General features: G+C 43.4%; 1 protein-coding gene across 4 annotated transcripts in view; it reads left to right on the forward strand.

Moving 5' to 3' along the window:
- Positions 1 to 17,471, forward strand: part of LOC147690253 (60 kDa lysophospholipase-like) — a 520,410-nt gene that overhangs the window by 439,845 nt on the left and 63,094 nt on the right. For all 4 annotated transcript variants that reach the window (XM_086937888.1, XM_086937890.1, XM_086937887.1 and 1 more), the window contains one exon: positions 12,619 to 12,718. In XM_086937888.1, coding sequence (XP_086794014.1) covers positions 12,619 to 12,718 — 100 coding nt within the window. The remainder of the gene's footprint in view (positions 1 to 12,618; positions 12,719 to 17,471) is intronic.

Below are 17,471 nucleotides of genomic sequence, written 5' to 3' on the forward strand. Positions count from 1 at the left end.
TCTAGGGTCGTGTGAAACAATAGACAGTTATTTTACTCAGTCAGGTTAGTGCAGATTACTTTCACAATATGTAGAGAATAGAGAGACGGGTGTTTGTCAATAAAGGGTTAACATTTATTGAACAGTCTTTCTTCTCGTACAAGAGAAATGTATTGCCACAATTGCAAGACTTGTTATTATAAAAAGTACGTACAGTAAGATAAGTATTGCGAAATAATACTGTAAAAGCATTGATATGGTTTCTTAGCCATACAATGGTTTAAAAGTAATAAAACATATATACAGTCATATATACATTAGGCTAAAATACTCAACTGGTGCTTCTAACTACGCCTACCCCAGTGTACCTGACCTAAGCCTAATACTTGGGAGGGGAGTAAGTAAGTAGCTTTAGTTTAAGTTGGTTTTGCCAAGGTTTGCTTCAAGAATTCTCACTAAGGGTTTAGTCAACACCATACCTCTGAATAGAATGATGGAGGTCTGGTATCTCCTTCAGGGGAAACTCGGTATCCCAGTCACCCGCGAGGGTAGACCAGAAACGCTGGAGCTGGATTTCTCAGCAGGAGAAAGACAGCGTCTCTTCTCAGCGCGTCGAGGAGGAGGAGGGGGGACAGCGTCCGCGGGCAGCTGGCATCTGCTGGGCTCTTTGCAGAGGGACGGCTGTTCAGCTCCTAGTTACACCACACCATCGTTCGCGCTTTAGCAGCGATAGCAGTAGCGATAGCAGCTATGATATCTTCAGCATAACAGCAGCTTCAGGCGATGGGCAACAGGGTGCTAGCTTCAGCGAACCACAGCTAACAACGGTAGCAGCAACACAGCATTTGCTTAAGGCAACGTTGGTAATATTTATACCTGAAAGGTGCCATGTTTGACGTAAGTTTGCTGGACATAAGACGTCAATTAAAGATGTCACTAGGAAGTGATCGCTATCAGTTGCTCATTAGAGTTCCATTACTAATCAAAACACAGCAAGCGGGGATTTCCAGGTTTGCTGAGTTTTTATCTTGTTGAAGAACTCGGAGTGTTAATCTAGGAAGCTCAGATAGTGACTTCTGCTCTGTCATTGCACTAATTGGTTGCAAAGGAATTGGCAGAGAAAACTATTCTGGAATGTGGCTCTGTTCGTGTGAGGCCAGAGATGACTTTCTGAATATTGTACTTGAACGTTTATGCCAATATAGGGAATAAATGGATTTATAGCCGAATAGGGGCATAAGGTCACAGTATCGATCAGGATCCTAGATAAGCACACAACAGGTTGTTATTCCCACTACTTTCTGGTCCCCAAGAAGGACAAGGGGGGCTTGCGCCCCATCTTGGACCTCCGGGGCGTCAATCGCTTCCTCCGGAAGGAGAAGTTCAAGATGCTGATTTTGGCTCAGCTCCTGACTGCCCTGGACCCTTGAGACTGGATGGTGGTGTTGGACTTGCAGGATGCTTATTTTCACATTCCCGTCCGGCTGGCCCACCGGCGCTACCTGCGGTTCACAGTAGGCCAGGAGCATTTTCAATTTGCTGTGCTCCCCTTCGGCCTTACCAGTGCCCCCGGGTGTTCACGAAAGTGATGGCGGTGGTCGCAGCTCATCTGCGCAGGTCAGGGGTGTCAGTCTTCCCCTACCTCGATGACTGGCTTTTTCAGGCGGGCTCACCCCAGGCAGTTGTCACCCACCTCCAGACTACGGCCGACCTCTTGCAATTGATGGGGTTCTCCATCAACGCACCGAAGTCAAACCTGAGTACCTCTCAAAAGCTCCCCTTCATTGGAGCGGTTCTGGACTCAACGCTGTTTCGAGTTTATCCTCCCGAGCAGCGAGTCTGGCATATTTAGGCTATGATTCCGCTCTTTTAGCCTCTATCCCGGAATTCAGTCAGGATGACCCTCTGGCTTCTACACTATCTACAAAAAGGACATTCGGATAATGACTTAAGGTGGACAATCATCATTGCAGTCAAAGTTCCTGCACAAGGAGGCGACATTTCCAGAATTCTCAACAAAGAGGAACTTAAATGGATCCTCAAAACAGATAGTCTTAATACTGGACTCAATCTTTTGGAGGATCGTAATTCACTGATTTAATTGCTTTCTGACTAATCCTCTCTGCTAAATGTATATCATCATTCTGTATAGGGTGTTAGAGCCTATACCTTTGGTTTTTATTGTACCATCTTCTACTGGGAAAATGTGTCCCATTGTTTTTCTCTGTATGCCTGCCCAATCAGTGTTGTCAATTGCATGCTTCACTGCACCTATTCATGGGTCCGTCTTAAAATGGCAGCCCCATTCACCATGCACCACGTACGGATCAGTCCTTCTTCACTGATCACTCCCCCCACGTCACCCGCGTCACGAGTCAATCAGGAAGTGCTTTTAACTTAATGCACTGGCTCCGAGGTAGACACACTGCGACCCGAGAGCTTGCCGTCCATTGATGGAAACTCGTCCCTGTTACACCGGTAAGTCTCACAACCTCGCGAGGCATTCCTCCACCCCGTACCCCGACTTGTGCAACGATAATAACCGGTAAATACCTACCGCTTATCTCTTAGGTATCATCCCGAGCAGTACACGAGATTTCTAACCGATCCGCCTTAATTTTAAGGTAAGCGCCACTTCGGTCCGGCATGCCCACCCATGGGAAACCTAGTAACTGACTAAGGTATTTCCCGTAGGTATTGACCTGCCCTCTCAGCCACAACCGTGCTGTGGACAATCCCCGGTCCTGCGGTAAGCTTTTGCACACTTTATGGACTGGCGTCCCCCCTCACTGACGCCGTTCGTTGGGTCATCTCAGGCCGCCGCACGTACCAAGTTCACCGGCTATGTTTGTAAATTCAGACACCTGCCACCACGCGTGGGAGCTCAACCTCTTAACTCACTTTTATCGCCGAGGGCTCACTCCCACCGATGCTGATCCTTGTAACTATTAATACCACTCGGTCCTGTCTGCAACACTGACACCTGTCACCATGCACCGTTGCTCCAAACTGTATCTTTTTACCTCACCTTATCGCCGTGAAGTCTACGCAGTCCCCCTATTCACCTACTATCACTTTTCCCACACCATGATCAATGTAAACTGCACCACCCGCCTATTAAACCCCCTCGCTGAATTCACTACCTTGGCTATATGTTACCATTGGGCACAGTAGTCCTACTATGTTCCTTGCCGTTATTATGGGGTTGTGCCTCCATGCTCAGCTCCATAGTAACACAACCATAAGTTAACAAGTATTAATTAACGGCATACAATATGCTCACAAATTATCCGGATTAACACACTGTAAGCATGACATATCCTAAATGTTATATGTATTCCGTGTAGTTTTCTCCCCTACTTCCCCTACAGGTGGTCTGATAACAGGGCTCCCAAGTAAATATTTTTCTTTTCCCTTCCTTTCCTAGGCTATTATGGCTTATCTTAGGCATAAATTCATGTCCTGATGATGATTCGCATGATTTAAAATAGCGAATCGAAACGCCGTCGACACTCCTTTAACGCCTTATACTATTACAAAAAGACTGTAATCTGACTGTAAAGGTGTTATGGTTCATTTTTCGGTGACACTTTGACAAAATTGTATTGGAAGTGTCACAAACCAATTGTTTCTTGCCTAAAAAGCCCCTTGTGTTCTGTTTGTACGTAACTGTGTAAGTGTGTATTGTGGGTCACAGGCTTGTGCCCCACTTTGCAATATTGTAATATTGTCTCACGAAATTTTTATATCAATACACCTCAGACCCTCGCCCGGCTGGGCTGGTCTATTTACTAAATATAGCTAAGACTGTGTCTATATTTTATTGTTTTTCTTTAAATTACTTTTTGCAATGGTCCACTGTTGTTGACAAAGTACTTTCCCAAGGTCCATGGCTGCATCCTTTGGGTCCCCTTGTTGTTTAAACGCATGCATTCTATCTGCAGCTTACACAGCAGTTCCGAGTCGATGATCAACTGTTTGTTGGCTACGTGGGCCCCAAAAAATGTTGGGCCGTGCACAAAAGGACCATCTCCTGGTGGGTCATTCTGTGCATCAAAGCATGTTACTCCTTGGCCAAGAAGGAGCCTCCTGTGGGGCTGCGTGCCCATTCGACCAGGGCAATTGCAGCTACTACTGTCTTGGGACGCTTAGTCCCTTGCAGGACATTTGTCAGGCAGCTATGTGGGCCTCGTTGCACACATTTACAAAGCACTACTGCCTGGACAGTCAGGTCCGGAGAGACGGCTTTTTTGGACGTTCTGTGCTCCGTGACTTTCTGGTGTAATCCTGTTCGCAGACCCACCTCCGTGGTTGGTTTTGCTGGCGTATCTATTCTTAGGTAAGGAATCCATCAATAACATGCCTCTTTCAGATGCATAAGTTACTACTTGTGTAACGATATATCTGTAAGAGACATTAGTTAGTGATACATTCCTTACCGCCCCTCCCTTCCTCTCCATTCTGCTAACTGATTACTAGGGTAAGGTCATCCCCTTTAGAGCCCTAGTTTTCTGCACCAATGTTCAGTTTCTTGGATGGCTCTGAGTTTTGGCACGGAAATGTAAATTGATACTTGTATTAGGCACTACTCACCCGCAAGGGTCTCAAGGCACTTGTACAAATAACGCTGTGGAACCCATCCTGGCTTTCCCTGTGAGGTGTCCACTCCTGGGCACCCCCAAGGTGGAGGCCAGGCATCCTTAGTGTTGTGGGGGCCGTTGTGGATATTAAGCAAGCTATTGCCCAGAGTTGCAGAGTGGAACTCCATGATTGGAATAGGCACCAAGGCGAGAATTATCAGGTCCGTGGAATTTTGAGCCCAAGACCCGCCGAGGCGGGGAATTGAACCCTGGTCCCGGGCCAGACCTCTGCATCAGGGTCTGCCGCTCTAACCATTGAGCCACACTTCTCCACATGTGTGTACAGAACTGACGTCAGCGTGCATGATTGGTGCCTAAGTAGTCTCCGTGATGTCATCTCTCCGCATACGACGCCAGCGACAGACGCAGAGCCGCACAACTCCACCTACTGACGCGCAGGGGTACTGCTAAGCAAAACTTTCCGGATCCAGTCTGACGCCTGGGGATATTCTAAGGTAAGGAATCTATCACTAAGGGCTCTTACAGATATATCGTTACACAAGTAGTAACTTGTGCGTCTGTCATAAGGGTAATTTGCCCATTCAGTCAACAGGATTTTCTGGTTTGAGACATTCCAGACCCCACCACCTTCGCATGTACTCCTTGGCATTGATTGACAAGCTGAAGGCTGTGGCTAGAAGTATCCATCAGAAGGACAAGCTACTTACCATGGTTATGCTCTTTCTTGTGGATACTCTATGTAACCACGGGTTCCTCACCACCCGCTTTCCTCCCGTTGTGTGAAACAAACTGTTTTCACAATCCTTAAAGATCTCTTTTTAGGGGTCTGAACACTTGCATCTGATCAGTGACTAATCTTCACATCCAGTGGTGCAGGCAGAGTCATGAAACTGATGTCCACTTGTAGGCATGGTTCATATATGAGGCCCCAGGGGTGGGACAAAACAGTCTCAGAGCCGCGCAACTACTCCTACAGGTACACAGAAGCAATATAGAGAAAAATTGCCAGATCCAATCGGGCACTGTGTGGGGTGGGGTGTTATTCACATGGTGTGAAATCATCAGTTAGATATAGTATCCACCAGAAATAGTATTACCAAAGATAAGTAACTTGTTCATTTGACTATGGTCCTTTTGTTTCCTATCTTCCCTCAAAGGAGTTGACCCAAAAAGGTAGTTCTGCAGTGTTTCTCAAATGTGTGGAAAGTCTATGAATAAATAATATGCCTACAAACTCACTTTGAGTTTCATGATCTTAAAATGTAGCTCGGCCTGGGTCCCATCTATTGTATTGTATTATAATTGCATTTATATAGCGCTTTCTACCCCTGACGAGGTGTCAAATTGCTTTTTCTGCGAGTAGCACGCTACTCTGGGACCCATAGAGGATTAGTGTTGAATTAGTATAGTGAAACATGCAAGTACATTTTAAGTGGTGGATAGGTTAGTCAGTTAATTGGATTTGGAATGATAGCAGAGGGATAGAGGAGGACAAAGGTTTGTATTTATATAGCACTTGTTGACGCACGCTATTCAGGAAGCCTACAAAGGATTAGTGGTGAATTGATATGGTGAAATATCAAGTAATTTCAGTGGTGGATATTAGTCAGTTACTTGGAGTGAAAAGGTTAGCGGACGGATAAACGGGGAAGAAAGATTTGCATTCATATAGCACTTGTTACCCCTGATGGGTGTTGAAGCGCTTTTCTGGCGAGTAGCACGCCAGTCCGGAACCCATAAAGGATTACTGTTGAAAATTAGTATCGTAAAAAAATATGAAGTAATTCGAGTAGTGGATATGTTTTCCACTTATTTGGGTAATTTAGTTTAATATGGAATATGAGAAGTGAACATGTTAGTCTATTAATTTTGATTAAAAAGGATAGTGGAGGGATAAAAGAGTGAAGGATGTTTTTTTTTTTTTTAGGTCTTAGCAGTATGGGGAGGCTTTTTGGTGAGTAAAAAGGTGTTTTGGAGGGAGTACTCAGAGGGAAAAGTTTAGAAAGGTTTGTTTTAGGGAATCGGTATAGTAAAAGAGGTGTCAGATGATGCAAGGCGGGGTAGAGTAGGAGAGAGTCTAGAAAGGGTTATTTTGGCAATCATAGTAGTGGTATGGGGTTTGGGATAAATGAGAGTGTATGTACAGGATATATTGATAGATGTATAGGAGGAGAGATAGGGTAGTGCATTGGAAGGAGTAGTAGAAGAAGTTTTGAGATGAGTCAGAAGGTTGGGTTAAAAGATATATTGAGCGAAGTATAGGCTGAGAAATGGGGTAGTGCATTGGAAATGCTAAATTAGAAGAAAGTGATAAATATATAGATTCATGATTACATTGAAAGTATATAGATACATAAAGGAGGTAAGTATATGTAGATTAAAGATATTGATAGAGGCACAGGATGAGAAATAGGGTAGTGCATTGGATATGCTTTTTCAGGAGAAAAGTAACAGACACACAGATCCAAGTACATGGAAGGTACATAGATGCACAATTACATGTAGACCAAAGATGATTTTTATTTATTATTTTTTTTTCTCTCAACAACATAATTATTTTACATGTTTATACAAAGTAATACACAAAGATAGGTACATATCTATAGTGAAAAAAATGCTTGTATACAGAGGGATATGCTGTAAATTTCTGTTTGCGTATGGGGAAGAGCCAAATCGTGAGTAGTTTTCTGAAGATAAGGTGGTTGTCGGTGGAACTTATGTTGGGGGGGTAAAGAGTTCCATAGTTTGGCTGCTTGAATGGAGAAGGATGTGCCACCCATGGTTTTTTTCTTGTATGGTGGGATTTTGAGGCGAGATGCTCCTTTAGAGCGGAGGTTCCATTGTTGAATGTGTTTGGTGATTTTATTCCTGATGAAGAGTGGTCCCATTCCATGTATTGCTTTGTGGGTGATACAAAGCAGCTTGAACGTGGATCTTCTGGCAACCAGTAACCAATGCAGGGCTTTCAAGTCAGGGGAGATGTGATCTCTCAGTTTGATATGCAAGAGTAGTCTGGCAGCCGAGTTCTAAATCCGTTGTAGTCTTTTCATGGTCGTTAAAGGTGATCAGTGGTAGAGGCTATTGGCGTAATCGAGTTTGGACAGAACAAGGGAGATGGTAGCTTGGACCTTGTGTGGAAATCCCAAATGAGGGAAAATTTGTTGCAGCGTTTTTATAGTAGCAAAGCTTGACCTTACTAGTTTATCCACTTGGGCATTCCTCGACAGCTTGGAGTCCATGGTCATTCCGAGGTTTATTACTTCCTTCAATACTTTAGGCAGTGATCTCTGTTCATCAGGCCATGCGGCAAGCGGGTTGTAATGTTTCCAATCGCCACATGTGAGTATTTCAGTTTTTTTAAGCATTCAATTTGAGATGGCTCCAGGTCATCCACTGATCCACGGCTCTGAAACAGCTGACAATTGGTGATTTCAAATGTCTTTGGGGCATTCCAGTTGAAGGAGTATTTGCGTGTCATCTGCATAGTTATATCACGTAAGGTGAAATCTATTGATCAGTACGCCTCAGGGCAGCAGTGCGCTTTACAAGACACATACATTTACAATTACTGATAATGACTTCATGTAGATGTTGAAAAGCATGGGCGAGACGATAGAACCTTGAGGGACCCCTGCTTTTATGGAGTACGGTTTGGACGAGAAAGGTGGGGTATGGATGACATTAGTTCTGTTTCGATGGTAGGATGAGATCCAGTCTAGAGCAGTTCCCTCTATGCCGGCTTCATAGAGTCTTTGTTTCAGAGTGTCATGGTCAACCGTGTCAAAGCAGCTGAGAGGTCCAAGAGGAGAAGCGCAGCAACCCCGTTACGGTCAACTGTATTCTTTAGGTCATCCCAGATGGCAAGGAGGGCAGATTCAGTGCCTCTTCCCGGACAGGAATCCTGTTTGGAAGTCTGAAAGTATGTCATTCTCTTCATTGAATTGTGACATCTGGGCGAACGCTGCTCTTCCTATCAGTTTGCCCAGGAACGGTCCATTTGTAATGGGTCTGTACTTGTCAGGGTTCAGCGGGTCCAAGTTTGTTTTCTTCAGTAAAGGGCGTATATATGACTTTTTGAGTTCTTCTGGAAATATTCCAGTAGTTAAGGAATCATCGATGATTCTTCTTACTGGAGTGGCAGCAGAGGTTGTTAAAAGAATTGTCTTGAAAGTTTGTGGCGGACAGGGGTCAGAAGGGCTGCCGGCAGGCCTGCTTGCTTTGACCAGGTCCATAAATTCATCGTGTGAGATGTGTTGAAAGGAACAGAGAGGCTTGATTAGAGCATTCTTGGATTGTTGTTTTGGACAAGGGTTAGAGCTGGTGCTTTGTTTCTGTTTTAAGTACGATTCCAACGTGTCTGCTTTGTCCGTGTAATGATTTGCCGCTTTGTGAAATAAATCTTGAGTAACAGGATGAGTTCCTTCTAGGCAATTTGGTTTGCGAAATTCATTGAGTATTTTAAAGAATTCTTTATTTGCACATTTAGCGTTTTGAATTCTGACTTAAAAGTACCTTTTCTTAGCTTTTTGATAGCAGACTTTTATAAACTGTTAATTTTCTGTAGGTGAAGTTTGTCTTGTTTGTCGTTTGTTTTGAGCCAGGTATGTTGCAGCTTTCTAATTTGTTGTTTCATGTCTTTTATTTCTATGTTTCTCCAAGACGCTTTTTTTTTTTTGTTCTGTTGTGTGGTTTTGATTGGTATCAGGATGTCAAAAGCTTCGTGTAGCCACTCATATAGATTTTGAACAGAATTTATGGTTTCCAGATTTGTACTGGATGTTAGTTGTGTTTTTCCAAGTGTTCCAAATTGAGTTTCTTCCACGGCCGATAGGTGGATGGATGTAAGGTAGTTTTAGCTGAGTCGCTTAGCGTTGTTTTATGTTGGAAGGCAAGCAAGTGGTGGTCTGACCATGTGACTGGAGTTATAGTTTGAAAGGTAACTAGTTCAGTACTAGCAAAAATGACCTCTAGGATATGTCCAGCGGTGTGTGTCGGATTGTGGACAATCTGATGCAGGTTCTATGCGTCTAGGCCGGTGATTATAGTTTTTGGATGGGTCATATTGGGTTTATCAAGCCAAATGTTAAGGTCACCCAGAACGCATAGGTTGGAGTGTATTGTTATCAGGTTTGAAACTGTGTCTAGAAGTGCATCATTCTGGGAATGTTGCCTTGCTAGGTGGAGGTCTGTAAAGGAGCGGGAAGTTACAGGAGGCAGACGGTGTAGGATTGCATCTTGTTAGAAGAGCCTCACAATTCTTTATGGAGAGGTTGTCAATTTTAGTGATATGTATGGTTTGCCTGAATACAACAGCTAGACCACCTCCTTTTTTGGCTATACGATTTTGGGTGATTATTTGATAGCATAGAGGCATGGCCTAATGTAGGACTGGAGCCATATCTTCTCCCAACCATGATTCGGATATGAATAGTATGTCTGGTTTTGCATCGGTAAGAAAATCGTAGATGTGATTCTTGCTTTCAGAGTGGGATCAAGGATTTATTAGTAGAGGGTTTAGTGAGTGGCCTTTGGTGATATTGGGACTTTGTTTGGTAGAACAGTGATCAGTTTTGTGTGGGTTTGTAGCAGGTGTGTTTTTAGTGCTGGTATTAGCTGTATTAGGATAGCAATCGTGTAGCTGTTCTGTATCGTGTTCCTCATCCAGCATTCTAAGAAGGCATTTTGATGGGTCTGCATGTGTATGTGTTGGAGATGGTGTTTGAGAGTGATTTGGAGTGCTGTGTTGCTTTAGTGGTGTAACATTGTTGTGAAGTAGACATGGGAAAGCAAAGTTGTGAGGTGTGGCATGTTGCTTATATTTTTTGCATGTGTTTAAGGCGGAAAGTGTATGAGTCAGGGGAGGTGGTGCAGCATGTGGGTCATGTAGTAATGTTCTAAAGTGTCCAATGGATGAGAGGCGGTTAGAAGAGAGGTGCTGTATTGCTCTATCTGTGTTAGGTGTGGTGGAAGAGGGAAATCTTGGCATTGGAGTTTGTTCCTTTGTGTGGTTTGAAAGGTGGGTATATGTTTGTATTTTGTGATGGTAAATATTATGAGGTGTTGCGCTTTGAAGATCATGTTGTGATGGTGTGTGTGATGTTTTGCTTTTGAGGAGTAGTGAAAAAGGGTGCTGGTGTATATGTTTCATGCAACGGATTTGGTTGTGTAGTATTGTTTGTTAGAGGAGGTTGTGACGTAGAGGGGTTGGTGATGTGTTTATGAGTAGAGTGTATGTTGTGTGTAGGAAGGAATGAAGTAGAGGTGAGAGTGTTTATCTTAGACTGGTTTGTTGCAAGAGTTACAAAGTGTGGTGGTGTGCAGTGTGTGTGTTGTGCATTAGTGTTATTATGGTAGAAGGAAGAGGAGGGTGTTTGATGGACAACTGATGGAAGGATGATTATTTGTTTGTTAGTGATAAAAAGTGGTCTGTTGGGTGTAATTACAGCAGGGAGAGTGTCTGAATGGGATGTAGTTATGTATGGTGTTGATTGGCGTTGTGTTAGTGATGAGTGTATTGGTTAGTGGTATAGGATAGAGTTGTGTACTGTTTGTAGGTGATGGTGGATATGTGTGGTAGTTGGGATAGTAGGGTGTGTAGATGTGGTTTGGTTGAGTTTGTAGTGCATGATGGTACATTAATCTGTGCATAGTGTTGTGCGTGTTGTACATTTGGTGCGAGTGTGTTGCTCTGTTTGTGGATGTGGATGGTGGGGGCTGGATATTGCTAAATGAGTAAAATGGCAGCATTTCTGGCCCTAGTCCTGACCAGTCTCAAACAGGCTCAAACAGGCAGCAGCCCTTGTCCTCTCTGCCCTTAGCCTTGACGACCGGGCTGAGACGCCCTAACCCTGGCCTTATTTCTAGCCCAAGTGATCAGGTGACCCCTCCAGCCAATGGGAACCCTAGCCCTAAAACTATCCTATCACAACACTAGTCCTAAAATCAAGAACCAATAGGAGACCAGGACCTTACAGCCAATCCTAGCCCTACTCCAAGCACCCAATCAGTTCAAAAACCCTGATCTCTACGTCCAATAAAAGCCCTAGCCCTACCAGTAGTCCCAAAACAAGTCCATCCAACCAATGGCACAGGTAGCCCTACTCCCTACTTCCAATAGAAAGCCTAACCCTACTCTAAGTCCCACACCTAGTCCAGCAACCAATCACACCAGAAGCCATAATCGCTACTTCCAATTTAAGGTCTAACCCTAGCCGTAGTCCCACCCTCCTCCCAACAACCAATAACATAAGAAGCCCTAGTCCCTACTTCCAATAGAAAGCCTAACCGTAGCCCTAGTCCCAACCCTACAATGATTGAATCACAGACCCAGACACCAAAAAGAACCCTCAAATACCCAACCAATGAGGACATTAACCCTAATCCAATAGAAACACCAGATACAACCACCAATCAGTGTAGACATGTACCAACCACTAGCAGACCATATAAGGTCCCAGCGACCTCAGACAAGGTATGCTGGCCGGGTAGTTGGAAGCAGCTTCTCCTGTTCAGAATCTCCTAGGAGACAGACAGGCTCAATCCACACTTTGGACTTCAGCAGGTAAGGGCCTCACTAACTTGAAATTTAACAATACTGTTTGAATATAACTTTAAATTCTTCTGCTGGCCAAAAAACGAAGTGCACAGGCCCTAGTAAACACAGTTTAAACAGCTCACAGAAGCACCCTCTGATGTAGAAAATCCCTGTTGATGGGGGGAGGCAGAACTCCTCTGTAAGTTGCAGTTTTCATATAATGTACAGCAAACGGGCCCTTTATTCTTTATAAAATTTCCTAATTTAAACTGTTTACACTACAAACTAAATATAGTATTATACTGAATGGTGCTTGTTGAGCTTGGGAAGATGAAAGGCTCTGTCAGCCCAAAAGAGTTCAAACATGTGACCTTGACATAGCACGCAGAATTTCTTTTAAAAGTTAATGGGAAATTGCTTGTTTTGCTGCTGTTGGAGGGTGAGTGTTTTGTAGTGAATACCGTGGACATTTTGTCTCTAACAGTCGACCTTTCTGTCTTACAGTTTGGCTGCTAGTGGTGGAGTTGAGGGCTTGACAGCTTGGAGGCTAGCGGGCGCTGACATGAACCAAGTTGGTTGTGATGGGAAAACTCCTTTTCAAGTGGTAAGTTTGGTTGTTGACACATGCTGCTTACGTCATTTTTGATATGTTCATGAATGTAAAGAAGGGGCTCCCTGATTTTGGGGACACAAATGTTTTATTTGTTAAACTCCTCTCAAATGTCTGTAATATAAGGCTTAAACATTTGTCCGTTCTCTTCTAGATATTTAATGGCTAGGCTCTCAGTCCAAGTGTGAAATCTATCTACCATTTTTTAAGTTGTTACCGTACAATTTACACTGGCATTAGTCCTTTCGACTTAGTTATTTAGTTGTTTAGGCCTTTAAGAATATTTTGAGCATGAGTCTTGGTGTTGTGACCTCGATTCTTTTCTTCAAGGTTGATGTAAAAAAAATACACGTGTCCCAAACAATTTGAGATCCATGACTGGACATGTATCCTTTTGATGCTGTTGGCATTGTGCAACTGCTGACAACATCCAGCTTTCGCTATAGCTTCTGAGATGTCAACCATGGCACTTCATCTACAGATTTCCCTAAGGAATATAAGATTTGAATTCAAAATCATCTTGGGCTGTATATTCTGTTTTCACTTGTTCTCGCCTTTCTTGTGGTGTTTTCTACTCCTACTCCTGCTCAGTTAATTTAGTACTTTTTTAACAGTGAGAATATCAAACAGTAGTTGGCTTCCAACCTTTCAATGGATTCAACGGTTGCAGTTCTGCAAAACAAAGCAATTTCACACAAGAGACTAGGATCTTACTGGTTTTCTTTTCATATTTTAAAAGAACTCCTGCCACTTATCGATTTTTATTTCATATATGGAGCTTTTACAATTTGACATTTCACACTATACCATCCAGAATTAGTCTGAAATTAGAACTGTGGTTGATAATGAACTTTTAGGTTGAAGCTGCACATTGTCAGTTTAGTAAGAACGTACAATTTGCCTAAAGACTGCACAAAATTGCTTATACTAAGTTTGCTTTATTGTCACATCTTTCTTGTCTTTATTTGACAGCTTGCATTGTCCCTCTTTTTTCTCTGAATCCCTAAGCATATCCTCTTTACTTGTCTTTCCTCTGCTCACTTTTAGAGAACATTTTGTTTTCTTTTTGTTTAATTATGCCATAAGAGTGCAGATGTTTTCCTGCTGTTTCCCTTGGTTGCCTTCTCCCTCTCATGCTCCATGTTGCTCTCTTGTTCATCTGCTTCTCTTCCCCTGTAATCTGGGATGTTGTCCCTTGCCTCTGTGCTCTCCTCCTACCCCCACCCCATGTCCAAGTTACTCTTATCCGTGTGCCTCTCCTTCTGGCCTATTTTGTTCTCTCCCTGCTTTAATTTTCCCAATACCCTTCTCGTTGCTCCCTTCCTTGTGTGCTTCTCCTTTTTTTCTTTTTGAGGGCCAGGTGGCAAATTGATGCCAGCCTTTCCACTTTATAAGTATAGCTTTTCCAGTAATTTATTTGCAATATTGTCTATATTTGCCGGTCCAAATCAAATGTTTTTTTTTTAATTGCGTCACCACAACTGGCATGCATCATGATGCATGTGCGAGCGTGCAAAATGACACCACTGGAACTATACAATGATGCAACTACTTCATTACAGCTTTTTCCCCCCTTATTTCCATACTGTACTCTCTGTCCTAAATTCCATTTGTGCTTATCAGACTTTGAAAAATACAGTTTGACTGGAGCTAATTCCTAAGTGACTATTCCAGGCACTACCCAATGCAGAAAACGTGCGTTCTGATGGAACTCTGAGGAAAGGTTTAACTTGCAGCGTCATTTTCAGAGCCATGAGTCCTTGGAGTTTAGAATTTTGTTGTGTACTCAGGGAAGTAGGGAGCCAGTAAACCCATTGTTTCCCACATCCGTGTTTGCTTGTTTCTTTTAACTCTACAGTGATCCCCCACAAGAACTCAACAGCTGGCATGACCCCTGGTTGCTTATATTTGGTGACACCAGACCTGCAGTTCTAAGAAACTTACCTCTAAGACTCATGCTGGGATCGATCCCAGAGTGCATTCTCTTCTAATCCTGTTTCTGAAACTCAACTCTTGATGCTGCTGTGCAGTCAGGTATTTGCTGCCGAACAAAACTCACATCTAGTAATCCTCTTGAGGTACCATTCTATATCCTGCACTTGAATCAAAGTTCTAAAATCTTGGATCCAGTAAAAAAAAGTCCCTTGTTGAGGTCCTGAAAGATTGTTCTGACAAAGTCTTTTGGCTGTAAAGCCAAACGAAGCACGTGTTGGCAAGAATCAGTTGGCTATTTATATATGAAGATTATTGGATGAATTGTACCCAGTGACTGGATTTATTTGTGAAGAAATAAAAGAAGAAATAGAAAATTAAAAACTGTTGGGAAAGCAATTATTGATTGGACTTTTTATATTCTCTAGAGTTGCTCAGGTTGAGAATTGTTGTGGCCCATATCCCACTGACATGATCTTCTGTGCCACAGAAGGATTGCTATAATCATCATAATTACAATGGGCTCTGCAGTACTCTACGTTAATAACAATTATGAGTTTCTGAACATCTACGTGTATATGAACATTATCGCACCCACAGGTTCTCCAGGTTATGCATCTGAGTTAAACGCATCTGGAGGCTCTTCCTTTCCTTCAAAATCGTTTATCAGTTCTGCCTATGCATACAAATTATGTGGGATCTGAGTATCTGTAATGGCTTCTCTCATTCTGAGCTCCTCTGCTAGAGGTCATTCCAACAAATCCTCTTCCCAATGAGGTACCCCGATGGGTCTTTGTTTGCACCTTTGAATCCCTGTGTCATCTGGCCACAAGTGCAAACTTATATTGGGCGTTCTTATTTTTGGATTTCTGGACCATCCCTTGAAGACACTGCTGTACAAAACTTTCCAAGCGTTCCCTAGTCATATTATCCTTATTATTATTAAGTATTTATAGAGCGCCTGGCTACCCTTAGGCATCTCCGCACTGAAGTAGTGTGGCTCACTGGTTAGAGGCGGCAGACCCGAGAGCAGAGGACGGCCCGGGACCAGGGTTTGATTCCCGACGCGGCAGGTTTCTGGACCAGGGTCAGTGGACTCGATAATTCTCTCGCCTCGGTGCCCACTCTGATCAGCGATCACACTCGGCAACTCTGGGCACTAGCTTGCCTCATCTTCACTAACGGCCCCACCAGACCGCCCGGGATGCCTGGTCTCACCCTGGAGATACCCATTAAGGGACCATCTCTCAGGGAAGCCAGGAAGGGTTTCGCAGCGGTCGAAGCGCGGAGGTACCCCTTCGGGGGTGATTCCAGCGCTATATAAGCACACACAATTAATTAATTAATTAATTAATCAGTGACGAGTAAAGTCGGAAGGCAGGCTGATTATGGTGAGATTTGAAACAGCCAAGTCTTCAACTGTTTACAAAAGGTAAGATGGTGTGGGGTGGAACGTAATGGAAACGGGAGGGCGTTCCAGAGCGTAGCTGCATTATAGGAGAACATGCAGCCCCCAGATCGTTCTCTCTTAATTTTTGGGACCACTGCCAAAAATTGATCTGCACACCGGAGGCCTCTCGTGGGTTGGTAAATAGCCACCAGAGATTGATTTATCTTGGGACCAGTTCCCCAAAGCGTTTTATGAGCTACACAGAAAGCTTTGAACTTGATCCGCTCTGTAATTGGCAGCCAGTGAAGTTTTTTTAGCACAGGCTGACTCACCTTGGGGCACAGGCAAGAGAAGCCTAGCTGCACAAGGTGAGCACATCTTTCTCACCTTGTCTACTATCTCACCCAAATAATTTTGTAGCTTCGTCCATAGCCATGGCACATTGAGGAATGGAGCCTCAGTCTCTTCACACCTAATATAATTGCAGGTCACATGGATTTTTCCTGTTAAAATGTACTAGTGTGATCGAGGTTCAGTGTAGTTGATTGGGAAAATCAAATTAACCGGAAGTGGTGTATGGTCATTTCCTAGAGGAAATGCAAACCCTTTGAGTTTGTCTAGCCAAACCTTCTAAAGAGTATCCTACTTCTTAATTTTTTTTCCCTTGGATGTTTATTCCTTATGTGACGACCACTAAACAACAGAGAACTGGGTTGATGAGTTCATGGTTTGCATGATCCTACTTCCAAACAATGCCCAGTAATGCCATTTCGTGTATGCTACATCCCTGTCCCTAGGGAAACAGCGGCATCCATTTTACAGTTTCACTGGCCTACTTTGCCTTTCAAATAAACTTTGTTATCAGTGCATGCAACAAATTAAATGTAAAGAGGCCTAGTGAAAGTTTGATTGAATGAGATAAATAAAGGATTGGTATTTTAATACAATTGATGTGTCCTACCACCTACCACCTTTTCAATTGATCATTTGTTTCTTTAACCCCTTCGAAGCTAATGACGAGCTGGGCTCGTCATGGCGCTTACCTGCCGTGCGCGGATGACAAGGCCAGCTCGTCATGAATTATGGTGATTTTGGATATTCAGCGCAGGACGGGAAAACCCACAGCAGCAAAGGTGTTAATAATTGGTCAAAATTAACAGCAGCTATTAATGCAAAGCCCGAATTAAAGTTGCCCTTATGTTGAGCTGGACAATTTCAATTGTAAGAACAATATATTGTTGGTGCTATACTTGTAAACCATGCTTAATGCACCCAGAAGACCGCTAAAAGCAGCTGTGGAAGCCTCCAATGTAATGGCATCAAGTCATACACTCTCTAAAACACCCAGTCTTCACCACTTTCCTAAAACTAAGATGGTGTCTAGTCATCGAATAGGAGAGACTGATAATTCCACAATTAAGCACC

Source organism: Lissotriton vulgaris, chromosome 9 (genome assembly GCF_964263255.1).
Source record: "Lissotriton vulgaris chromosome 9, aLisVul1.2, whole genome shotgun sequence".
Classification (NCBI taxonomy): Eukaryota; Metazoa; Chordata; class Amphibia; order Caudata; family Salamandridae; genus Lissotriton; species Lissotriton vulgaris.